The sequence below is a fragment of the Myodes glareolus genome, chromosome 13, assembly GCF_982192425.1.
Source record: "Myodes glareolus chromosome 13, mMyoGla1.1, whole genome shotgun sequence".
In the NCBI taxonomy this organism is placed as follows: Eukaryota; Metazoa; Chordata; class Mammalia; order Rodentia; family Cricetidae; genus Myodes; species Myodes glareolus.
In genome coordinates, this window is record NC_142038.1 from 44,083,492 (window position 1) to 44,110,915 (window position 27,424).

The 27,424-nt window shown below is 41.1% G+C and overlaps 1 protein-coding gene across 1 annotated transcript in view; it reads right to left on the reverse strand.

The window, feature by feature from the left end:
- Window positions 1–27,424, reverse strand: part of Stk32a (serine/threonine kinase 32A) — a 115,128-nt gene that overhangs the window by 66,700 nt on the left and 21,004 nt on the right. The window contains exons 3-4 of the mRNA XM_048419629.3: window positions 12,800–12,855; window positions 11,847–11,998 (exon numbers count right to left, since the gene is read on the reverse strand). Of these exons, the coding sequence (XP_048275586.1) occupies window positions 11,847–11,998; window positions 12,800–12,855 (208 nt within the window). The remainder of the gene's footprint in view (window positions 1–11,846; window positions 11,999–12,799; window positions 12,856–27,424) is intronic.

A 27,424-nucleotide genomic window follows, 5' to 3' on the forward strand; every position in this document is an offset into this window, starting at 1 on the left:
AAACTTGGTGATTCTGGGTTTTTGACAGAATGGGAAATGATCACGTGTGGTTGGGAAAAAGATGGAAATGTCTTGGCTGATATTAGCAGGGTTCAGGAAGCATTGAATCAGAAGTGCTGACCTGTCATTCCTCAGTAAAGAGATAGAGCATTCATCTGGCACAGTTGGACTGTTCATCCCCCATCTCCTGGCCAAAAAGACAATTCATTCCTTACAGAACAAGTTGTAAAACTCCATGAATTCTGGGGCAAAGGAAGGTCTTCCAAGGACAGATATTTCGTCCTTCCTATCCTTCTCCCTAATTCTCTTTATACAATGTGCCTGACTTTCTATCAGCCAAGCAGTGCCTACATCCAAACTAGACCACTAGCATCTTCTGCGGAGTGGGGAACTGCACTGTGTCCTGTGTTAGCAGGGATGTACTAGCTGGAGATGTTTCTGACAGTCAAAACTCCTCCAGGCAAGCAACTGGAGACCTATCCCCAACTTGAGTATTTTAAAAAACAAGTAGTGATTTTGTTCCACTAAAATTTATTATTTATCATGTTAAATGATGTCTATATTCTTACTTAGTTCTTTGATTGTATATATTTTTAAATGTTTTGTTGAAGGAATGATAACTGAATACCTTACAGACATAATGTTAAGATTGAATGTAAGTTAACATTGTTGGAATCCCGACTGACCTTGGCACTGGTTTTGTGGCTCTGACCCAGTGTGCCTATTTCTCTAAAGGGACAAAGCTAATACATACCATGCAGGAACTGACCTGAAGATGGCATGAGACTGTCACTTTCTATAGAACACATGAGACTGTATTATTTTCGATATACATATTCTTAAATTTATCCTAAGAATCTACATTCCTATTTTCATTTTTTGAGATAAAATCTTACTAGGTAGCCAGTCTTGCTTCAAGCTCTCCATCCCCTTGCCTGAGCCTCCACATGCTGAGGCGATAGATCTGCACCACCATCCTCAGCAAGAATCTTCTTGAGTCTATGGGAATCCTTTGTGATTAAACCCCAGTCTTATAGGTCTTAAAACATTTTAGAAACTACAAAACCAATATCCTCTATGTGCAGTCTATATAGAAAAACACAGAATTAATGATCCAGTTCACTTTGAATTTACAGACACAGATTTTAAATGGATACTCAAAAATACTATTCTAATTTTTAAATTTTACTTTTTCAGTTATTTCACAGCTTCTCTCCTTAAAAATCTCCTGCTCTTCTTTCTCGGTTTGTGATTTCATGGTAAGCAGAGACAATAACATGAACATTACTTCCTCACATGCCTACCAACCAACCCGCTGCCTCCCCCACATATGCTTCCTGTTCTGTGTTCTCTCCTAGTGTAATGAAAGTAGCATCCACATTTTTACCTCAGGCTAGCCCTTCCACCTGCACTTCTGACTTAAGGCTAGCCTATTCACCTTCATCTTCCTCTTAGGGGATAGCTCATTTATACCCTGTCAGATTCTACTTGTCTATCATTCCTCTTTTGCCCTTTATTGTCAATTCTTTCCTTTAACTGCTATATCATCTTTGGCAGTCACCCTTATTTCTACATATCTCAAAATGTATACCAAAAAAACATTAATTTTTAAATAAAAGTAATATACAAATGAGGTTGAAAATATGAAATCTAGCAAGTTAATGAAACTCATAGTGACCTAGGATTTTATATAAATGTGTAAGGAGAATAGAATGCGACCAAATACAGTTCATTTGGGCAGTTGTTTTGTGAGTCCCAAATCCATTTACTTTTTATGCGGTGGAAATTGAGATCTTAATTTAAAAAGAAGTTACTTGATAAGTTTTAAAATTCATAGACTCTAGAACCAAAATGGAACTTCCCTATTTTGACTCTGCCAACAGATACCCTACAGAAAACATCACATGACATCTGAAAATATTAAAACCCACTTCTAGGAACTCAAAAAAGACCAACTTGCCCAGGTCACTATTTGTGTTCACCTTTGCTCCCTTTGCATGGGAACAAAGGGATGAGACCAGAGAGGGAGAAATGGAACCGCTATTATCTGTTCATGACATGGCTGTAAATATTGAAAACCTATGTGCCGTGGGACAATGGTCTTTTGTATTGTTTTAATTGTTTCCAGTAGCCAGACAGGAAGTATAGGCAGGGTGACCAGGCAGGAAGTAGAGGCAGGGCGATGAGAACAGGAGGATTCTGGGAAGAGGAAAGAGTCAGCCTGCAGTCATCACCGAGATGCAGAGGAAGCAAGATGAGAATGCCTTCCTAATAAAAGGTACCAAGCCATGTGGCTAGCATAGACAAGAATTATGGGCTAATTTATGATGTAAGAGTTAATAAGAAGCCTGAGCTAACAGACCAACCAGTTTATAATTAATGTAGACCTCTGTATATTTCTTTGGAACTGAATGGCTGTGGGAAAAAGAAATCTCTGCCAACACCTATAGGAGAGTTACTGAGGAAGTTCAGCAGAGTTTGGGAAATAATGCCGATATCAAATCTATTGTAGCATACAAGCAACAGACTACTAAAAAACATAAATTTAATAAAAAATAACATTATGAAAAACATCAAATACTTGAGTAAATCTTAAATACAGATAAAATCATCTTCCACACCAGGGTTACCTTAAAAACAGAGACAAAGAGAGAAAAATCAAGGTTTCTATGCATTAAAAAGAAAAATACATGAATTAAAAGATATACTATTTTAGTATGATAGTATGATAAAAATTTTCCTTGAATTAATCCATAAATTCAATAGTACCTAAAATAAATACCAGTAGATATTGAATACAAATTGAAAGGCTATTGTAACATTTATATAAAATTGAAAAGATCCAATTATGGCCAACATAACACCAAAATTACAATGCTGCAAATGAAATACAAAGCCACAGGGTGTGTATGTGACAGGGTCACCATTTAATTCATGGAGGTGAGTGCGGACATCCACAAGAGTATAATAACTAGGAAGATGATAAATGGGGTTATGCTGTGGTATGGTTCACTCCCCCCTCCTCCTATGTGAACTGGGGAGCACTCAGAGCCTTTGATGTCTCACCTGCACTCTCCAAAGAGGCTCTCTTCCAGTCCCTGAAATGCAGTCACTAGCCAATGCTCTGCACACTCTTGTTTTGCCTGGCTACTCCATGGAGTTTGGGTTTCTCCAGAAACACAGGATTTATTCCCTACCCAACAACTGTATTGAGATCCCTGAGCAGAAGTCGCAAATTGAGTCTGCTTCTCATCAGATCTCCCCCTCTCAGCAAGTGACACTGTCTCCAGGTTGCTCAGGTCAACAAGTCAGGAGTCATTCTTCCCTCTGTCTTGAAAGCTAAGGGGCAGGCATGCTTTTCCGAGCAGAGCCAATTAGACGTCTCCCTAGGACTTTGAATCTTGAGTGGTTGACACAAGGTTAGAAAATTGTTGGCGCTGACTCATCTGGGCCAGACAGTCTCAAGGGTTTGCCCATTAGTTCCTGTACCCGGATTCCCGGAATTGCCTTTATTCCTGTTCTTCACCTTGACTTCTTCACCTACATTATCCCTAATGGACCCAGTGAGTTTCCTTGAGCTGAGTATTTTTAATATCTTTGTGTTGTTTTCTTTGAAGGAATTTTGTAACAGGACAACGAGAAAAGGAAGAGTTCTTGTGTGTATTATGAAGACCCAGATAGTCCACAAGACTAACCCATTAATCCATGGGACATCCAGTCATCAAGTACACATAATATAATTACTGCCCACAGGCCACCCAATAATACCGTGTCTCTGTTGAGTCCTTCAGGGACTGTCCTTCTCTCTTATCCATGTATATCAGGATTATCCCCAAGAACAATCATTTCAATGAGCAACATTGGGGTTTAGAATAGTTTAATATAGGCTTACACACAAGGCCTCAGAGAAAGTAAGGGGCTCAGAAGAAAGTCATGCATGTGCGCTTTGTAGAATCACATAAAGTAAGATGTATCTAAGCGTGAGTACAGACTCCTCACAGGAGAGCTACTTCAACGACAAATTCTTCCTTGACGACGTTCACAACTAAGAGCACTTGGTTACTGTCTATAGATCCCAATTCGAGCACAACTAAGAGTTTTTATCAGTTAGTTGATTGTTTGATCGTGTCTTAAGACTATTTCACGTACTGTGACAGCTGGTTTCTAAATTAACCATAGCGGTTCCTTTGCCTGCCCTTCTCAGACCCAGACTTTGCCATGGTCCTCATCAAAGAAGAATCCGCTTCTCTAGCCCTTCGATCTGGCCATGACCTCTGGATTTACTTTGGCTGATGAGACAGTAGAAGACATGACATAGGCAAAAGCTGGAAATGTATTTCTCATGAAGGGTGTCCTTTCTTACCTGTGGAATCCTTCCACTGTTGTTTGAGAGTTCCCCAGAGATAATGAGCCCCAGTTATCAAGAACCAGGTAGATTATTTTGGATGATTAACTCCCTAATCTCAGACAGCTTCAGATAAGCCCTCCCAAACCAGAAAAAAAATGCCTGGTCAGTCCATAGGGTCTTGAGAAATAAATATCTGGTGGTAGGGACAGCAAGTCACTCCTTTTCCAGAGGATCGTCACTCAGTTGTTTAAAGACATGGTTTACAAAGCAACTACTCTGTGTAGTACTTTATATGTGTATTTTGTTCATTTGTAGCTCTCTAGATGAATATTGATATTATTCTCAATTGCGTCTAGGGAAATCAAGCAAAGTACATAAGTTACCAAATGGCAGAACAGGTGTTAAAACTCCAGTTTCTCAGACCCTAAGATCAGCTAGGAACTGGAGTGAGTCTGATTATAAAACAGTACGTTTGTGAGGGTGCCAGTGTGCACGGTGGGGACATTGTGAGGGTGCACACGTGGTACTGACATGGTGGGGACATTGTGAGGGTGCACATGTGGTACTGACGTAGTGGGGACAAGATCAAACAACCAGGAGCCAATAACCGGGTCTTATCGCTGACTTATTTGACTCATTCTCTCACTGAACAGGCATTTATTGATCACTCACTGTGTGTTAGGCACTGTTGCAAGAGTTGAGACAGAGAAAAGCGTGCGAGCATACCTAATTGCCTTCTGATATCCCTGTGGTAGGTATGAAAGATAATAAACAAAATTAATGCTGCTGCCTTGCATATTTTGTAAGGAAGTCTCAGGAGATGTCTGCTGGGGACGGTATACAATAGAAAGAAGGAAGATTTGAGGGCACGTTATTAGATGGGAGCCCAGGTCTTTACTCCGTATAACGCCTGGGGAAGCCCCAGTTTCTCCAAATGTAGAATAGAACTACCCATCCCTCTCAACTGAGTTTGTTAGGATAAACAAAGACTCTAATATACGTCAAACCAAGAGAGATAGGACGCCATTCAGAAGCACCTCGTCAGGTACCAAGAGTTCTCTGTTCTCTCTCCAGGAAATTGAGTGGCGATCACGGGAGAAGCTTCCAGACCGCCATCGGCGGAACTCGGCGCGGCTGTGTGTTCAGCTGTCAGAAAGGACCTCTTGTCACGCACCAGGTTCAGGTAGTCTTTTCCACTTAAAATAGATGACTCTGTCCTCTCATTTATTAAAACCACGTGTGAGCCCTTTCTGTTCCCAGGGCCCAGGGGCCCGAGAGAGCCAGGAGAGAGGCCCTAGCGTACCTTGCAGCTGCAGGCTTAATCTCAATTAACAAAAGCCACCTGGGGAAGCGGCTGCAAGTCTATTTGTTTTCTGACCCTGGGTTGCCAGGGCTTTGTTAACAGCCCTCAGGGAGCGACTCACAGCAAGACTGTATTTACTTTTCCTGGATGCCAGCCCTGTCTGGCAGCTTTCACTTGATAGCGTGCCCTACATCTGAAGATTCTTCCTGATTGGATCCAGGGCTGGGCGGCTGGCAAGGTTGAACGTTAATTCAAATGTTTTTCCTCCCTGACACCTTGTCCTACAGGGGTGAACTTCTGTCCCTGGAACACAGGATGCAGGGGCATCCCCTAAATCCTTCCACGCCTTCCTCACAGTTTATATTTCAAGATTAGTGTTTTCCTATCAGTAGTGATAGTGTGCAGATAAGCGCTCCATCTATTCTTGCTCATCACTCTATCCTCTCCCTGTGGGTGTGTGTTGCAATTAGGATTGCCAGATGGAGCAAATAAGAGTACTCTATAGCCAGTTAAATTTAAAATTCAGATACATTCAATAATGAATAATTTAAAAATATGTCTCTGTGGCGCTTGGGGCCGCGGTTAAAATTATTGGGTGTTTATCTGAGATTCAAAAAACTGTGCCTCCCAGATTTTATGGCAGCCTGAGATACAGCTTGGTTCTGATGCTCAGTAGATAAGCACACCAATGAAGGAAATAGTGGGGCCAGTGCGTGACAAAACCAGAAAACTATAAGCGAATATTTTGCTAGAATGCACGTATCAACATTAAATATGATTGTTTGAAGGGGTTAAGACTGCTAAGGATTTCTCGATTGTCTATTGGATTCATTTTCTGTTTTTCAAATTGTTTGCAATAAGCAGAAAAATTTCAAGCATATGTACATGCAGAGAGAGAGAGAGAGAGAGAGAGAGAGAGAGAGAGGTGCACACACATATGGGGACCTATACATTCATGCCTCTTAACATTAAAGCAAATGGTATTTAAGAGAAATTTGGTCATTTTTCTCAGCTTGAAAACTGAGGTTTTTGGAGTACAGCCCTAGTGGCTGGATGTATCTTGAGAATGAATGAGGTTATTGAACGCAATACGCAGTGGGGTGGGGGGAGCCTATTAGAAAAACAGAGTATGTGAAATGGGCAGGGGTTTTTGAAATGATTGTATATTATATTATATATATATATATTATATACTATAAACACTATACGATGTTTCTTAAGGTACTAGCCTCCAAAGCTTTGGAGATAGCCAAATAAATCTAATTGTTGGGCCAGAACATAAATCTGAGTTATATATAATATTTTGGGGAACATTTAATTAGCTTGCGTTTGATTTGAAGAATGAAGGCAGAAAATCATAATCAACTCTAATAAAGAATGAACTGAAGACACTTCAGTGATGCTTCCCATGATGCTTTGGAATCAAGCATCCTTCAAGGTAGACTTTTGGGCATCCACACTGGCCAGTTAGTGACTGGTATGTTTAGAATATTATACCTACATGGAGCAAGAAAAAAAAAACTGCAAATAAATAGTTGCAAGAGCCTATATGCTGGGTGACCCTTTTCATCCACTGGGACAACCTGCCATTCATTGTAACCATGTCTTCTGACGATGTGACTTGAAAGTGACAGATCATTCATTATTAAGACTCAGAAAGTTTGTAACGTGCTTATTTCTCCTGAAAAGACTCCCTTAGATAACACAGTAGCTCGCTAGGGCAGAAAGCACAACAGTGAGAAGGAATACATGCCCTCTGTGAAGAAAGGATTAAAGGGGAGTGGGAGAAAAGTCAAGGGAAGGGAGACAGAATGGCGTGAAGGTAGAAAGGTCAGGACTAGGAATGGAGAGGTGTGAGTGGGGAAGAAACTAGGTAGGCATGGCAGAGGAGGTGTGTAGAAGACTAACCAAGACTAGGGAAATGTGCAAAAGCCATATGGGCACCTATTTCATAGACATTAAAAACATAGTTTCAAAAAACAAGTTTAAATGAAGGTTCCCTACACAGAGTGATAACGCCCTTCCCAGAAGCCAGAGATTACTGAAAATAACTTTGAGTTCCAGGTGTGGGATTTCCCCTTATTTGTTGCTGATCAGGGAGTTACCATTGGTACCCAAAACAATAGAGTCTATTGCCATCTCCTGGGTGCCCACTAGCGCTTGATGGTAAGACTCTATTGCTGAAGACACCACATACTTTGGCCACCTAATATGTGATGGAGGAGGGTCATCTGTCTATGTGTTACTTTCATTGGTTAATAAAGAAACTGCTTGGTCTGATAGGTCAGAACATAGGTAAGCAGGGAAGACAGAACTGAATTCTGGGAGGAAGAAAGCAGGGTCAGGAGAGTCACTGCCATGAAGCTGCCAGGTCAGACAAGCTGAATCTTTCCCGGTAAGTCACCACCTTGTGGTGACATACAGATTATTAGAAATGGGTTGAATCAATATGTAAGAGCTAGCCAATAAGAGGTGGGAACTAATGGGCCAGGCAGTGTTTCAAAGAATACAGTTTCCGTGTAATTATTTCGGGGGTAAAGCTAGCTGGGTGGCAGGACGCAGCCTGCCGTTCCTTCTACAGATATGGGGAAATCAAGTCGAAACTTCTCTGGCAGCTCCCTCTCTGCTGGTTGACTTCCACAGTGCTGGAAGGTACTGCGAAGGCTGCTGAGGAAGAGAGTTCATGTACAGTCTTATCCAGCTGTAGCCACTCTGAACTACAGTAACAGTCCACCTAGCAGGGTGCATCCATTGGTACAATAGCAGCATATTTGTGATGGGATAACCAAAAGCTCTCTGACTGGATTCCATGCCTATGCTAACAGAGAGCCTTTATGCCCGGTACAATAAACCTGATCAGGAGCTGCCGACTAGGGGAATCAATGGCCCTAGGGAACATACTGTAGTGTTTTGCTAAGGGACATGTGATCCGAATGCCTTCTAAATACTCTTGTTTTGATCCACAGAGAGTGCTTTCTCTCAGACCTTATCAGAGAAGGCTCTTACTTCAGTGGGCAGTGATTAGTACAAAGACTGTAACTGGTGAAAATGCCAAGTGCCAGGGACTCTAGTGTGCTCAGCCCTAAAGGAGATACCTATATACACACGCTCCAAGCTCAGAGGACAGTGTCAGTGAGGGGGTGAAAAGAATGGAAGAGCTAGAAGATGGAAAAGTGTGTTACAAAAACACTTCTCTAGAGATGACGCAATTGCTGTCGTGCTGAATTTATTCCAGCTGTGTTTACCTGGAAAAGCCCGGCCCAAGATAGGGCTTGTCAATATTCCATCATGAGTCTCCACTTCTCCCAAAGGGATTACGGACAGTTAATGGCAGCTTGGAAAAGTGATGCCCCTTTCTTTCCTGATGGAGGCACTGATAAGTTAGTTGCCTCGGCTCCATTAAACAACCTCCCACCTATGCTCAAACCAGCAGTCCTAATTAAGCTCAGTGGGCCGGGAACATTCAAAAGAGAAGGAGGGGCACTTACGGGAAAAGGAAAGTCCAGAAGGAGGGAAGGAGGAGGATTGAGAGGAAAGAACGGAGGCTGAAAATTCACACACACACAAACATGTACACTGCTGTCAATAAATAAAAAAATAATTGTGCGTTCTGCACTGTGTATGACGAAAGTAGGGCTTCCTCTTCCTTCTCTTCTGTCAGTGCAATGTGCCCCAAATTCCACTGTGAGCTTCAACGAGAACAGAAAAAGAACGGGATATATGTTATAGCTCAGAGTTCCTCAACCTCTGGGTCACGGTAGAATACCCCTTTCACGGGGTTACGCTATGCTTTGTAACAGTACAAAATTAAAGTTATGAAGTAGCAATGGAAATCATTTTGTGGTTGGGGGGTCGCCACAGCCTGAGGAGCTGTATTAAGGGCCACAGCATCAGGAAGGTTGAGAACCACTGTGATAGCAAGTCTGCCACACTATGTATGGCCGGCTCTGCACAAGCAGTGAACAGAATGTGGGTCTGCAATGACAGAATTTTTAAACCTTCTCTGCTTCTTGCATCCCGGCCCCCAGGTTTCATTGCCTCTGCCCACACAGCCAGAAGAGACAGCACAAAAGAGGAACGCTCTAGGTGTGTCCTTATGAAGAGTTCTTGGCGCTAAAAAGGGAAAATGAGTTGGCTGAGCTTTTTAAGCAGGAAAAATATGACTTCGAACAAAGGGAGGCTGTGAAGTGACAGCACCTTGTCATTTTTAGGGAGGAGAGAGAAGAGAGGATGTGATGATTGCTAAGCAAGAGAAAGCCTGCATCCATTTTAGCATCTTACATGGTACCATTCTGAATAGGCCACTCTAAAATTCTGATTAACAAGTACACTGATGGTGTACCAGAATTAGACTTAGCAGGTCTGAGTAGTGCACAAATTACAATAGATCTATTTCTAAGTCACACAGAGCCATCCCCTTTTTAACTGAGAAGCCTCTAACACATTGCAGACTGAGTGGACTGTGCTAGGTAAAGATGGATGGAGGCAGGCTTCACGCACTGATGCCTCCAAAAGGATGTTCCGAAACACATAGCAAAATCTCAATTATTCTTCCATTAGTATTCTCTGGGTAAAGACTTTCATTTTCTTTGCTCCCGCTGGCGTGTAAGAACTGCTTGGCATGCATATTTAAATAACAGTCATACTGAATTAACTTTAAGATCCAGCTCTTAACATAATAGATGCATTAAAATGTACTGGAAAATGAGAGAGAAACAAAGATCTCAATGCACAAGCAAAGCACTAGGGGTAATAAACATTACGGGTATCTCAGTGTCTTCTAAGCCTTGGATTATGGAAAAGGCCTTGAGAACTGATCCCAGAGAGCTAACGTGTAGCCTGTGCCTAAACCTATTGATGGAGGAAGGCAGCACCTGACTTTAGCAAATCATAAGCACCTATAGCTGTTACCAAAGTGTGCCTCAAAAAAACCAGCCTGTTACCAGTTACCTTAAGGAGAAACTGTCTTCTCCAAGATCCCAAGACAAACTTCATATTAATGAGGGAGGCCATACTAGGCACCGAAAGTTCATGCTCCACAGTACATCAGAAAAATCTATCTAATTAGAGATAACACATCTGAGTACGTTCATTATTGGTCCATTGTAACACGACAGGGGGGCCGGCTTGTTGGGGTTTCCATACCGCCCGGTACCCCACAACCAGCAACTCCCAACGAAAATCACACACAGGACTCCATAAGATTATAAACTGATTGGCCCATTAGGTCAGGCTACTTATTAGTTCTTATAACTTATGTTACCCCATTATCCTTATCTATGTTAGCCACATGGGCTCAGTACCTTTCTCAGCGTGACAGCTTACATGTTGCCTCTTCGGTGGTCTGCCAGGAATGGTGGAGGGACCTCTCTGCTTCCCAGAATTCTCCTGTTCTCATTGCATCACCTCTACTTCCTGTCCGGTTTTCCCACCTATACTGCCTGCCTGGCCAATCAGCGTTTTATTAAAATATGATTGACAGAATACAGACAATTCTCCCGCATCAGTCCATGTAATTAAAATTCTTTAAAAAAAAAAACAGTAACCCCAAAGGCAAGGGTTATTTATTCCTGACAAAATGAGAGGGGGGCAGCAACTTTGGGCTGTGGAAATGGCTCAGTGGATAAAGTGTTTGCTATACAAACATGAGAATGGGAATTCAGATCCCCATCACCCATGTAAAGCTGGATGCAGCTGCACACATCTGTAATTCCAGCCTGTCAGGAGGTGGAGGCAGGAGAATCTCTAGAAGCTTGTAAGCCCTCCAGCCTGGTGGGCACAGCAGTTAACAACAGGAAACTACCATTTCAAATAAGGTGGACATGGAAGACCAACACCCAAGGTTGTCCTCTGATCTGCACATGTGTGCAAGTGCACACACAGCTGCACTCAAAACTCACAGGCATATATGACTTAACCCCCACCCACACATACATACTACACACATATATCATACACACACATTTTGGTAGAGTGCTCAATTCGTGTGCAAGGTCCCAAGTTTGACCTCCCAGCACGGCAACAAATAAACACTTATTTTTCTCTCATTTTAACACCAAAGTTTTGTACAACACATTAAGGAAAACTGTAATGAAAACTGGCCATTGCACATCAAACAGGTATGTCATGATGCTCTAACCATGTATGCAGATGGACGCAGGAGTGTCCATTTGGAGACACAGTCAGCACACTTACCACAGATTCACCAGGAAAGGGTGCTCCAGGCCCTGCATGATCTGGAGTTCCTTGAAGACATTCCTCACTTCATTGCGCTCCACACACTTTTGCTTATTCATGTATTTCATGGCATACATCTTCTTGGTATCATTCTTCTGCACGATGCAGACCTGGTGATGTAAGCCCAGGTCAGCCAATGATTAGGGAGAAGGAAAAGGTGGCTGAGGGACATAGAAGGGTTTATCCTTTAGCATGGCATAGAGCCCTTGTCATTCTCTGGGATTAAAACTCTTATTTAAACTCAGGGTAAATATTTCATTTTCTTCCCCCATGTATTTATTGATGCATTTAGTACATCAATAATTGAATCTCTACAATCCTCATGTCAGTTTGCCTGCTTCTATTCCTGGGATCTCTGAGACAACATTTAAGTAGGCTTCGATGTTAAGAATCTTCTGATAACAGATAGCATCCTTGATCCTCCTTTAAGTGGCTGGAACGGATGTGACCAGAGAGCTAAGATCAAAAACTCACTAGGCAAAGTGTTTCCTTTCCCAGCATAGGTGTTATAGTGGGAAAGAGAGAGCAGAAGGAAAAGCTACACAATTGTCCACATTCTGTAATTCTTTTAGAGCCCTATACAACCTTCTCAAAATAACATGCCAACTTAATAGAAAATCATTATTTCATCTTAAAGTATGTCTCCATGGAGAATCTAAGAGTCAGTTTGGAAGACAGAAGATTCTTACAGGAGGCTGGACTAGGCAGAGCTGACTTGAACAAGGCAATCCTGAGCCAGCACAAGGTTCATTGTGAAGTTGACTTTCATCAGGTAGTGGCGACAAGTTTGTGAAAGTCCTAAACTTTCCCGAGTTTTCTGTCTTTATCATGCCGGCACCTCGACAATCACAGCATTCTCTGACCATCCGTGACCCACAGCTCTGCAGGGAGTTGGACAACTCAGCTCTTACCTTGCCAAAGCTGCCCTTCCCGATGGCCCGCAGAATTTCAAAGTGATCGAAGCTGACTGTAAAGCAAGAGAATGGAGGGTGTAAGGAGTGACTGTAAATGACTTTTGAACAGCTGATCAAAGAAACAAGCATTGGGCTAAATCGAAGGGCCTGGTCTAAAATGACACAGCAAACTATGTTAAAGTATCAGCCCATTCACTGAAAATGATTTATTAGCCACTAGCCACATGTAGCCATAGAGCATAGGTAGTGTTAAGACAGTGAAAACAGGAAGTCTGGTTTGTGAAGCCTGCAGTCTAATGATATTATATAGAGTGCTTGGAGATGGAATACTCACAAAAATAAATGGAAACATATTAAAAGTACACTGAGTCCTAGGCGGGACAGAGGCAGTAGGACTTGCTGTCTCTAAGAACAGAACACTGATTTGCCTGTAGATACTGAGGGAAGAGCATCTATTGACACTAGGTGCATAGGGCCTATGGCTTCATGGAAAGCAGCTATGCTTTGAACTTTTTTTTCTTCTTGCCTGTTTTGCCACTACCTCACTCTCTTGTACCTAAATGAATTCAGTTTTCCCAAGTAGTAAAATGGTGCACCCACAAGTTCACAGAATGAGCTCATCTCCAGCTTACAGATGAGGATGTGGACAGAGGTCTACTGAAGCGAACTTTGAAGAGGAGATGAACCACGCCTGCTCCTTTGCATCCACACTGTCTCATGATGAGAAGAGACACCCACTATAAGCACACATGATCTTTCAGGCGTAAGCTCATAAAATAATTCCTGATGAGAACAAAATTCAGACTCTCTCTGGCAGGTGGGGCCGTCTTTCTTTTCTTGTTCTGATGACCTTAAAAAAGCGTATTTCTTGGTTTTGACATCAGGATTTTGACACACAAACTCCAAGCGAGTGGTTTAAAGAGCTTCCTAAAAAAAATACTGTGACACACGAGAAAGGATCTCTTATCTCTTGGGAAATGTGCATTCAGTTATTCCGGGGGCATGTGTGCAGGCAAGGGGACAGATTGGCGAGCCAGTTCTCTTTCTAGAATGTGCGTTCTCTGAACAGCTTAGTTGGTCAATCTGGAAGCAAACACCCTCACCAACTGAGCCCTCTGCCTACTTCTCTCTCAACCCATGAAGAGCTGTTTTCTGTCTTTATCATCAACAACTAGCTTCTCTCCCCAGGAAGGGGAAAAGAGATGGTCAGGCCTCCTGAAGGTCTCTGGGTTTTCTGAAGCTCGCACATTCTTATAATTACATTACTACTTCCTCTCTGAGCTTCCATTCTTTTCTTCCTAACACAAAATCCATTTAATCGTGTGAGATCATAAGTCTATTGGTGGACTTAGTTTTTACAAATGGTCCAGCTCAGACTCGAACCCCAGACAGCAAGGTGATTTGATAGGAGATAAAGTCTCAGTTTCTCCGTATATTCTCCAGTAAAAATCTACTAGATGAGGAAACATCTTTAGCTAGAAGGTGCAGATAAAGCTGTTTCCCTCCTGAAGTGCTAAGCGTGTGATTGACCCATCTACCACCGTATACGCTGCAGGACAGACTGTAGGTCGTTTTGCACACTCTGGTTTCTGTGCAGTCTCAGAAGACCGCCCACAGAAACAGGAGAAGCTGTAACTCTCTGTAGCCCCTAGGGAGTCTAGTACCATGATTTATGTAAGTTTGGCTCCCAGCAAATTTATCAAACTAAGCCATAAGGATATTCAAGAACCGCCAAACAATTGAACCTTATAAATATGAATAATGTGAGCATTTGGGCCACCTGGGGGAGCATTTTGCTAACTGTGAGTGAAATTCCATCAATAAGTTAAGAAACAGGTTTGACATTCATAAGAAACATTAAAATTTTAAATAGAGTAGAATAGAAAGAACCAGAAACTACTCAAATGAGATACAAAAAGAATGTCACCTCTGAGACAATTTTTTATACATGTGGGTAGATATGCAATTTTTGGTGCATGCCTTACCCTGAGCTGTCCTGGTAATAATTAGCTAAATGCTTTTATGCATTTTCTCTCGAATTACATATTGATATGACCAAATCAATGACTTTTTAGACTCAGTACATGAATCTTAGGAATACATTATTTACCATGGTAACATTAAGAGAAATTGACCAGAATTTATTTGCAAACCCAAGATTTTATCTTGAGCAAATCCAGTAACTCGGACTTTTTTCCACTAGTAGGCTAGCCGGCAGCAATATCCCTAATCTCCAAGCACACAGCAAGTACCTAGCTTCAAGTCTCATCGTGACGCTAATCTATCTCATGAGCCACGTCTTTTTCTAAATCATTTTAAGCATTAACCAAATATAATGCGTGATTTCATGTCAAAGTACCTGGTAACTTTTGAAAGGAAAAGTACTAACGTAGGACCTTCAAGACCAAGTCCTCAGGAAAAAGGATATGTATTTGCCCCCAGAGGAATAGAAGGCGGGGAATAAGAGACAAAAAAAGGAGAGAGAGAGGACTGGGTAGAAGGGGAAGGGAACAAGTGAAGGGGGGCAGAGATATTTGTCCCAGAGGGCAACAAAGGACTGTCTGACTGTGCATAGAGAGGAGACAGATGTGGCATACAGGAAAACGTCAGCTATAAAGGTACAAAGGGGAAACCCCCATGTTAGGATGAGTTATTTCATTTTAACTGGGCCTGCTAACTAGATAAGTCAAAGGAGGCATTTAATTGCTGGGTCTCAATACTTTGATAGCTGGACCTTGGTAGTCAGCCTCAGGAAGAGGAATTGGCTCAATAAAGGGATAGACCTTGGGGGTTAGCATCAGGAATGTAATCTGATGGTTTTTAGCAAGGCAGAGGGAACTGGGGAGAAAGGCAAGGCCTGCCAGAGCCAGTTGCTCCAGTCAGCTAGTGTCCCTTTCTAATCAAATGAGCTTCCCAAATGCCAGTTCTCAGAAAAGTCTGAGGAAAAAAAATTCAAGACAGAAAACACATCTCATGTTTCATAAGTTAAAGAGAGAACAGACCCGGCCACTCAAAGTCCCTTCTCCCTGGAATACAGCCTAGGGAGAAAAGCAGTGGGTGGCTGATGAGAAGTGACGAAGGGCTGGAGAGATGGCTCAGTGGTTAAGAACACTGACTGCCCTTCCAGTTGACCCAGGTTCAGTTTCCAGCACCCGCATGAGACATCACAACCTTCTGTAACTCCAGTTGCAGGGAATCTGATGCCTTCATCTGGCCTCTATGAACATCAGGCATGCTTGTGGTACACAGATGTACACAGAAGCAAAACACACACACCCATTTTTTAATGATGTATTTTTCTTTCTCACTGACTGCAAGACAAGCTCTAAATCAACTACAATAGTCCCTCCCGATGCCTAACAACACAATAACCAGTTACTAAGAAAGCCCAAAATCAACTACAACAATCCCCCCCAAATGCCTAACAACACAATAACCAGTTACTAAGAAAGCTAATTTGAAAGTACAACCAAACTTCATGCATTGAGATAGTATCATAATGAGAGAGACAAATTAAGAAATGTAGATTTCCAGTGGAAGCCCCCCAGTGTTTTATAGATGTATATATAGGGTTTGCCTTTCTGATTCTGGATCCAGGCTTTTCCACTGTCTTCCAGGCACGATAATGTTGTTTTTACACATCTACCCACTCCAACTGGAGAACTAGGGAGAGCAACATGGACCTTTTCCTTTCATTTAGAATTATTTGAATCAAATACTGCTCCCTAAGTCTTTCCCTAAACAGAACCTTGCTGGCTCTAAGACACATGGCTGATGATGTCGTCAGTTTCTTTATCTCTCTTGCCCCTACCCTACCTCAGCATGTTGTGAAACTAACATTATTGAAGGAAGAAAAGGGGACCACCAACCCTTTCCAAATTTGAAATGATACCTTGACACTCGGGCTTGGAAGAAGGACATTTTAGAAAGTGAAGCAATGCTTCTTCTTTATTCTATTTTGAGAAAACAATATTTGAAAACCTTGAGTCCAGCCTTCGGAAGTAGCAAATCGTGAACATATGTGAGTCTATTGAGAACCAAGTCCCACAAACTGCTTATGTAAATCTTCCTATTGATGATGGAACAAGGACACCAGCTGTGTGACCCTGGACAAGTTACTCAGTCTTTCCAAATCACAATGTCCCATCTGTAGCATAAAGCTAATTAAACCCAATAGGCACGATGCTTCCAAGATGAGACACTGTAAGCCAGAACTGTAGTGTCTGGCCTGCTGAAATCTGAAAAAATGACAATCGCTTTTAAATGTGCAATTATTCAATGGAAATTGGGCCTTATTTCCGAAGTTTCAATTCTGTTCCTACAATGCCACCACTGTTAACAAACGCTAGGGTGTCCTTTAAGGGGTTTTCTCAGCTTGTGTGGGTTCCTTTCTGGCAGCAGGACAACACAGTGTCACTGGGACAGGAGCGGATTTTCTAGTGACTCCATCGCGTCTGTCCATTCACACAACATACAGAGATTTAATTATTTTAAGTTGTTCGTTTGTCTTCCATTGTCTCAAAATACTGCACAAGTATTGAAAGGTAATTTAATTACCTACTGCCAAAATCACAACCCCAGATATTCTTGATGGGCTTTTGTGCATATGTTTTTGCAGGCTTCATTCATGGGAAGAGAACTGTTGGCCAAATGTATGCCAACTTTCTAACACGAAGCTGTTGGCATTGCCAGTAGTCCTGCAAAGATACTGCACCAATCTCCCTTCATATCAGTGACATACAAGAGTGTCCTAGGTAGAGTTACTGTTGCTGTGATGAAGCACCACGACCAAAAGTAAGTTGGAGATGAAAGGGTTTATTTGACTTGTACTTCCACATCACTGTTCACCACTGAAGGACATCAGGACAGGATCACAAATAGGGCAGGATCCTGGAGGCAAGAGCTGATCCAGAGGCCATGGAGGGGTGCTGCTTATTGACTTGCTCTTCCTCCTGTCTTGCTTGGCCTGCTTTTTTGCAGATCTCAGGACCACCATCCCTGGGGTGGTCCCACCTACAAAAGGCTGGGCCCTCCCACATCCATCACTAATTGAGGCAGTATTCTACAGGCTTGCCTTCTGACCAATCTTATGTAGGTATTTTCTCATTTAGGTTCCCTTCTTTACGTTGACACTATCCTGTGTCAAGCTGATGTAAAACTAGTCAGCGCAAGGAGGTAATTTTTATCTTGCCAGCATTACTACACACAATTGCCCTGATTTGGCAAGACAAAGAGATGAATATATTGATTTACTTTATCTCTTTAATGAGTCAAGCTGTATGGATATATTATATATTTTTTGGCAAACTGTCTATTCACATATTTTGCCTATCTGAATTACTTGCTAGTCATTTTGACTTGCACATGCACGTAAACTTAAATAAATTAATTCATTATAAAATATCATGGAAAATTTTTTGACTATCCCTTTGAACATATTTAAATAATCGAGGTTTTATAGTAAAATGTATTAATCTTTTGGGCCCTTCTGGGTTTATCTTTTTTATTTCAAAATTGCTTTTAAAAACATGCCCTTATATTTTAAGTTAAAATCTTTTTTATAGAAAGATGTGCCTATTAATAAATCATTTAAAAATTCATTTACTCTGGTTGGAAGGGTGTGAGAACATCACTGCATACAACTGGAGGTCATAGGACAATGTGCAGAATCAACTCTCTCCTTCCAAGTCATTGAATTCAAGTTGTTGCCTCGAGGGCAAGCTCCTTTACCTGCTGAGGCATCTCCCTGGCCTATTAAAGCTTTTGGCATGGCTCTGTAATATAAACACTTTGTTTTTTTTAAATATTTTTCTATGGTTTGAACATAAAGTATAACTTGCTTTGTCTACCCTCATACACAAAACCAGACAGCTTCTAAATTCCAAGAATCTAAACAAATCCATGTGCATGGATGTCAATCCCATTTCAAAGGCAGACGCTCTGGCATTCATTGGAAGACTTTTGGCTTTAAGTAAGTCTTCTAAATCTTGCTTATGCTGATAAAACACAATGCTAACTTCTGATGGCTCACGGTCCCAGTTGCTAGCATATTAAGTCAGGACAGTCTGACTTGGGTCAAGAGCACCAAAGTAAGACAAATTTCTCGGAAAATAGAAAAAAAAAAACTGAAGCAAAGTCCTACCGGCTTTTTTTCTGATCATTTTGTCTACAGTCTTTCTACTTAAATGTGGTGCCATTTAGTTCTGTGCTCTCTAAAGATAAAGACAATTCAACATGGAGTCACAATGGCTCAGCTGTCCACACACCCCACTTTATCCTCCAGCCTGCAAATTCCTTTATTTTCCTTCCTAGGAGAGTAGAAGACCATCGTGCATCATGTGGTAAAAGTCAGCAAAGACAGTGCTCATTGAACTTGGCTTATGCTCAATGAAAATACAGTCAGTCATGGATGACTCAGCCAGCAGCTGGGAGCTCGATCCTAGGCCCTGAGAAGTCTGTCTGCCTGCTGGAACTTTCAGTCTAATGGGACAAGAAAATAATTCATCATAGTCAACATCCAGCCCTGTGTAAAGAGTACCTATCGTTATTCTAAGCATGTGCCGCCATAATTATCCCAACATTCCACCATTTCTACAAAGCAGCGCTACTATAATTGCTATTCTTTTTTAAAGATGGGCCAACTGCAGCAGAGAAATTAAGCAATTTCCCCAAGGCCAGAGTGGCAGAGTAGTAGAGTGAGAATTCAAATGGACTCTGTGGCCACCCTCCAGCCCTGATCTCTGCTGCCTTCCATTAAACGTAATCACCTGTAATTCCCTTTCTTTTGCATATGCAAGGCCTGACTTCCCAAAGCACTTATATCTGTTTCCACTTTTCTTAAGTAATACTTGTAGTTTTGATGGGTGCTACCTTGAAAGCCAAGCCCCACAAACTACTTGCAGTCAGTCGATGACTGTCAATCATCCCACCCCACATACATCCCTAGCCAGAAACTTTGGTTTAGATGTTAGAATGTAAGTCAAGCCATTCTATTCTATACCTGTACAGTGGTTTTCCTGACCTAGAAATGTATGTCTTTCTCTTTCTGTCATTGATATCCAGAAAATGAAAATAACTGGCTGTATACCAAAAAAGGGGTCCTCAGTTAACCAGAACAAGCCCAATATATACCATTCACTAGAATCATAAAAGAGGGGCACACCCCCTTTTAGAAAGGTCTGATTTTGATTTTCATTCAAGTATCTCCAATATCTTTCATTAATTCTAATTTTATCCATTTATTTATTTTGAAACGGGGTCTCATGTAGCATAGACTGACATCAAACTCATTGTTTGATTCGTCCTGATCCTTCCAAGTACTGGGACTACAGGAATTTACCAAACCTGATCAAATGTTAACTTTTAAAATTAAATCTAATTCGAATTCAAAGTAACACTGGTGTGATCATTGCTCTAGGAAGATCAGAGTCCTGTAAAGAAGACAGGCTCGCCCCCCCCCCCCAGGGGAACCCCCTGAAGCACCCTCAAGGAGCAGCTCTGAGTGTTCAGTCCATCTTCTTCTTACAACTTTTGCTGGTCTTTTCATTGCTACATTAGTATCTTGATTTGTTTTCTGATACGATACCACAGTTTCTGAGACTGGAAATTTACTAAAAAAAGCAAACAGAGTTTCATTCAACTCTTGGTTCAGAGAGTGGGAATACCAAGCCCAAGCTACATGGGCACGTGCTTAGGGTTCCCTTGCATTATAACATGGTACAGGGGATCACGTGGTGACACAAAGCACACAGGATCTCCCCTTCTGGAGCATGCTATTTCCTCCTGCCAGGTATGTACGTCTTCTCTTCATAATATTATGAAACCACCAGTCCTGTCATATTGTCATCTTAATGATATTATCTGATTCAATTAAATCCCCAAAGCTCCATTCCAAATACTATCAACGTGTTGCTCTTGGTATTGAGTTCCCAACACAAAAAAATCTGGGACCCAATGAAACCATAGCAACCGAAGTATCAGAAAGAATCCCATGAAAAGGGATGAAAATTTGCTTTTTCTGTAGGAACATGAACAGACATTTGTGGAATCTCAATGGGACACAGATGACAACCAAACAAATAATCCTAGGCAAGTCTAGTTTGGTGACCCAAATGAGTTGACTGGGTTTACTTAACAAAGTATCTGTCACTCAAAAACAGCTACATCACTGCAAAGGGAACCTGGGAAAGCTCCATCCCTGGAGCTCCCTGCACAGACTATGGGCAGGATCTGGTGTGAGAATCTCTTTCTCAAGCAATTATAATTGCTTCTATCACTTTGGGGAGGAGCCCATGAGTACAGAGTGTCAGCTAGAATCTGCCTAGCACAAGTCTGCATGAGTTTATTTAGGAAAACACACACTGTGTTCTTTACAGTAAAACACACAAGATTTCTAAGGCTGGAAAAAATTTCTTCTTACTTGAGAAGATTAGAAAGTTTCAAATAAAGGCAACACTCATCTGACCTTCCAAAACATGGAGCAGTTTAACAGCTAGCCCAGTAAAGAAGAGCATCAAGGGTGCACTTACAAATTGACCCAAGTCCTAGGAGAAGGGGTTATTAAGGGACAAGTGGTTGAAATTATTACCTCAAATCTCCATTTCCACCCTCATCCCATCCTTGAGTCTCAAGCAAATTTATGATTTTTTACATAAAGGATTGATAATAATACATCTACACTGCCTCCAGCATGCCACATCTTGAGTTATGTTCATTATATTTATACCTGCAATCATGTGTATCATTCAGACATGTTAATACAAATTATTTTATATAATCTTGCCCAAACAGCATGAAGTAGCAATACTATTAGTGTTTTGCTGTTGAGTTATATACACCCAGAAAATGAAATCCCCCAATATTGGGGCTTAGACTTCACTCCAACTTTGTATGGCCCCAAGTTCTATGTTTCAATATGATGAACCTGAGATCCAGAATATATTAGCAAGACTATGAAGCTCTGGAGTTTAGATTTTGGCTATGCTACTACTTAGGGGTTAGCAATATTAAGCACAGTATTTAATGCTTGTTCAATTCAATTTCTTCTGTAAGATTCTAATCACAAATAGCCCAGTTTCTAAAATTATTATTGCATCTAGAAAACATAAGCTATAGCAATGGAGTGGATTACATGTTTTCAGTAGAGTAAAAGCCAATGAATGAATTATATTATTACTGCTTTTGTTTTTGCTGTTGGTACTAGGTAAGTTATCTGAACTTACCCCATTAGCCCAGAATTGCTCTTTCATTAACAAAATATTAATTAAAATGATGGAGAATTAGATAGAGGATGTTAGGAACCAAGTACATAGGCTAAGTGAAAAAAGACATCAGGTATGACTTTTGCCCATCACCTGGAGCCATTCAAATAGCATGCTTAATAAACATTTGGCAACTAAGAGCAGGGGAATGACATGCCAGTACCAAGGTGCTTGGATGACTTTAAAAGAAAAATATGAAACATCTTTCGTTTATCATTCCCTAGCACATCATTATTAATATTGTGTGTGTCCTAAGAGGTCACACCAACAACGTATTGTTAAAAGACCTCTTGGATCAGCAAGATGGCTCAGCAGGTAAAGGCCAGTGCCACCAAGCCTAACAACCTGAATTCTGTCTCTGGGACCCAGATAATGGAAGAAGAGAGCCACTCTTGCAAGTTGCCCTCTGGCTTTCTGTAACACACATGCATATGCACAAACAAATGAAATGAAAACTTATTAAGACTTCTTAGTGGGGTAGATCGTAAGTATGATACTCGGATGTTCTTCTGATATGACTATAAGTTCAGATTTCTTTACAGATGCTGGATTTCTATCTTAAAGCCTCAAGGCTTCAGGTACTTTCAGAATGAGTTGAAAGTGTTGAGAGCTGCCATTTTTGCAGTCCTTCCACTTTATACATACCAAGCCTCCTCAGTAAGGGCATGGGTAGAAGCTCTACAGCATCTAAGGATAATTAACATGAGAGTCAGAGGATATTTGCTTTGTCAGAGCTGCACGATCTTTGAACAGAAGTAAGTGTATTTCACTATGGCAACAGAAAGGCACCAAAATTAAATCACAGCCTGACAGAGATAGACTCGTGGCCCCTTTTTTAACCCCGAGTGCTTATAAGAATGGACACTGCGTGATTGGCCGGGGAAAGAAGAAAAGGGCCTGGCAAATTTGAGGTACCACTTAAGAAGATAATTCATCAGGTCTGTTGTACAGTTCTGCATGAATCCGATGAGTATCTCATCTGCTTTGTTGCATCTCAAATGGAACCACTTAGCAAGAAGTGCTTGCTTATAGCCTTTTAGGACAGTCACAGTAAGACAGGAAAGAAGCTAAAATCACGCCCCCAGAAGGCACAGCTGTGCTGGAGAGTCAAATCAGCAAGACTTCAGTGAGCATCTGGGTGCCTGGGACTCTGTAAGCACTGATAGGAAAAGCTAAGGAGAGTTGGACTCAGTCATGTCCTCAGGAAACCTATGCTCTCCAAGGGGTAGGAGGCTGAAACACAGGAGAGCAGAGTCGGCAGTCTGAGAGCATCAAACCCAGATTAGAATACCTTGTCCATTTTCATGATTTTCTTTCTCTATAGCATGTGTGTCAGTCAAATTCACTCATCTTTCTGGGCAAAAATAAAGATGGACCATAGATGGATGGATGGATGGATGGATAGATAGTAGATAGATAAATAGATAGACAAATGATAGATAGATAGATAGATAGATGTGATAGAGCAATATGATTAACATGATAGATTGACAGAGAGAATATATATGATGAAAGATGATAAATAGACTCCTAGTTAGCAATAACTGTCAAGTTGACATAGCCTAGAATCACCTGAAAAGACAGCCTCAGCTGAGAAATTGTCTTTGTTAGAGAATGTCTGTTAGGGATTATTTTGATGGTTAATTGATGAAGAAGGGCACAGTCCACTGTGGGAGGTACTATTCCTTGCACAGGAGGTTCTGGACTGTATACACAAGTTAATGAAGCATGAGTTTGTGAGCAAGGCCACAAGCAGTGTTCCTGCATGCCTTCTCTTCATCTCCTGCCTCGACTTCCTTCAATGGCAGACTATAACCTATAAGCCAAAAGAAGCTTTCTTCTGCCCTAAATTGCTTTTTGTCATGGTATTTGTCCTATCAACAAAACAAAAATAAAAGAAATAGATAGGTAGGAAGACAGATGGATAGATAGAGGGACAGATGGACAGACAGACAAGAAAGCATATATGAACAGTTTTATGTTAGTTTAGCTTTAGTAGTGTTGTGGACCTTCAGAAATGTGAGAGAATGGCAAACCAAAGTTGCTGTATTTCTTAGACTATAATGAGGATTGAATGTTTTGATAAAAGATAAAAATGATTTGACTCAGCAAGGGTTGCATTAGACTTCTAGAGCCTCCGGTTATAAGAGACTGGAAAACGTAGGTGGCCTGTCTCAGCTTCCAAAATCTTGCTTACAATAAGGATTGTTTTTTTTTAAATTTAAAACATTTAAAAATGTTTTAGGTATAAAAACACAGTGTAGTAGAAACAAGAAAAATAAAACTACCTAAAGATAACCATTATTCATATTATTTATTTCCAATTATTTTATTTTAATTTGCTAAGTTTTTTTTACTAACAAAATCTATGCTTATAAATAATCAAATATTTGTAAAGGCTTTTTATGGAAAAATATGAGTTGTACTACTCTCTGTTCTCTCTCCCATTCGTTCCCTTTTAGAAGCAGTCATTCTGCCCTCTTTCCACTAACTCATGGGTAGTTCCCACCACATCTTGAAACCGTGTACCTTTATTGTCCATTTTTCTTCTCAGTGTGAGTCCTTAGTTACTGAATTTCGAAGACGGCTGAGGATTGTCTTATTCGCTCAGTCTTTTGGTTTTAAAGCTAGCATGATTCCCATCTTTCCAATACGATTGTATCTGCCACACTCATTTCAACAACCCTTATTTCAATTCTTCTGACTGAATAATTGCAAGCCTTATCAGTGTCATGTAGTGAACCTGGATTCCCTTGTTGTGATTGGTTATATGCGCTACGTTTACACAATTTTCGTTTTCTCCAGGGTGATTGTCTTGTTCACACGTGTCCTTACTTGTCCACATGTCTTTTTTCTTTGGTAGTCTAATCCCTTTGTTTGTTTGAGTTCATATTAATATATTCATGGATGTCCCCAGGAGTCCTCTGACCTGTACCTGAACATCTTTGCTGGACAGGTCCTCCTGAGCTGTCCTTCATCCTTTCCCTAGGACTGTTCAGTATCTTTAGCAACCATATCCCACAGCAGCTTTATACGAAATTTTATACAGATACAATTTGGGGGTGGGGGTGGGGGGTAGATTCAAGACAGGGTTTCACTGTAGCATTGGAGCCTGTCCTGGAACTCACTCTGTAGACTAGGCTGACCTCAAACTCACAGAGATCTGCCTGTCTCTGCCTCCAAAAGTGCTGGTATTAAAGGGGTGCTCCACCACTGCTGGGCTATAGATACCATGTTTAAAAATGGTGAAAACTCTTTTTATTTGCTCAGAGGTAGTTTGATTCTGTGTTGAATATCAGCATCAAAAACTGCATTTTCTTTCAGAATTCAAAGGCACTGCTTTCCTTCATGGCCAACTTTTAATGTTGCCTATGACTATTTTTATAGTGGTTTCACTGGGCCAGAATTTTCTACTCCAGAACCTAACCATATACTTATGTTGACTATTTTCAAATTTCATGACAGCATGAACATGTAATATCAAATCCAAGGTCATTTTTATTAATTATAGAGTTGGTGCCCTCTTCCCTCTATGCTTGCTTTCTCCCTCTCTGTACTTTGTGGCTGCTGTTGTTGCCTATTATTTTGAACCATGAACTCAGAATCTCCTGCCCTAGCACTTCACGTTCTGTGATTACACACCTGCCCCACCACACCTACCATTTCCTCACCTTGTACAGTTTAGGAATGACAACTCTTCTTACACTGCCCATAAACTGTCTCAGACTTGTCTTTTTTTTTATCTCCGATGTCTGTTTTCTTGTTCTAACAAACTTCCCTAAATGTATTTTCTTAATCATCTTTGAATTTTTTCACTTACGCTAAAAGATGCTTTCCCAAAACTAATTTTTGTTTTCTGGCTATTACTCCACCCTCATTCCTCTGCATTCATTGTTTTGGATCTTTTTCTCTTTCACCAATAAGATGTGCCCAAAGCTGTTTTCATTTATCCATGTAAATCTGCTTTAGCTTCTACAGGCCATGTTAGAACCTTTCACAGATGCCTGAAATCTTCATATTTAAATGTGCAGCCCTAATGCCCCATTAGGACACTCTAAGCACATGGATCTTGGGAGCAGTAAATACCTCTATAGAATCTTTATATAGCCATGGCTGGGATACAGACTTACTAAAGACTTTATAAGTTCTTCAGAGGGTACTCGAGTTGAGCTACCACTTTGAGAAGTGGGGGCAGAGTGGGAAGGAAGGACCATGGCAGCAGTAGTGTCTGTCTGCTTAATCCCTCTGTCTTCTTCAGCCAACCCCAAGGTCCTCACTAAGCAAGCTTCTTTTTCAGAGAAAAAGCCACACAACAACATGAACAGTCAGTTGTTTTCTATTTGTTTGTTTTGTTTTGTTCCTTTTCCCCTGGATGACAGGGTATTAGAAGGAATAAATTTCTGAACAGTGAGGCAAATACTCTGGGTTTTAGATCTCCCGATTGAACTCTGCCTCTAGCAGCTCCTGACACTGCACTTCCTAATCCCTGGGGGCTTTCGGTGGTGAATCGACTCACAACCAAGATCTCCCCATAGTACTTAAATCTTGATTCTCATGACTATAGTCTGTCTACTCTCTAGTTTCTGCTCTATTAATAGAAATCTCCTCTGTCCTGTTGTGGGGGGTTCTGAAACAAGATCTTAAACCAAAGGAAGTTAGAGAGATTCTTCAAGATGGACGTGATAGTAGTGAACACCTGTAATTTCCAAATTCAGGAGGTTGAGCCAGGAGATTGTGTTTTTAAAGCTAGTCTGAGCTACACAGGGAGACCAAGTCTCCCACCCCATTGAAAAAAAGAGAGAAGTAAAAGTACAAAAAATATATTCTGTTCAGCCTCTTTCTTCAGAGGGTGTTTTCCCCTCTCCTATGCAATGGGATTATGTTAGCAACCTTACAAGAAGATGGTAGGAATTAAATGAAATAATGCATAGTAAATATGGAGACCGTATGGTAAGTATTTAGTAAACCAGAGCTATTTTTGAAAGAATTACATCAAAGAGTAATAATTAGTCATTTATTTACCATTCACTGTCTTTGTGATCTTGGTTAGTGTGTCTTTGGGAATCATTTTAGATTCATCTCATACCATCAAGCTAGCAAAGGATAATAGTTCTCTTATTTATATCTCCAGAATGTTTCAAGAGCCGAATTAGTAAAAAGGATGAGCAAATGTGAGAGGCGAAGTGTTCTCCTTGGCCTTGGAGGCAAGCATGAGAGGGTGGGCATCTCATTCCTACCTCTTTCTAGTTGTGTGAGCCTGTACATGCTTTTCTCTCAGAGTGTCAGCTCTTGGCTCTGAACTTTGGTTTGGTTGATTGCTCACAATGTCTAATGAGATTACAGTGATACAGATGAGAAGGAA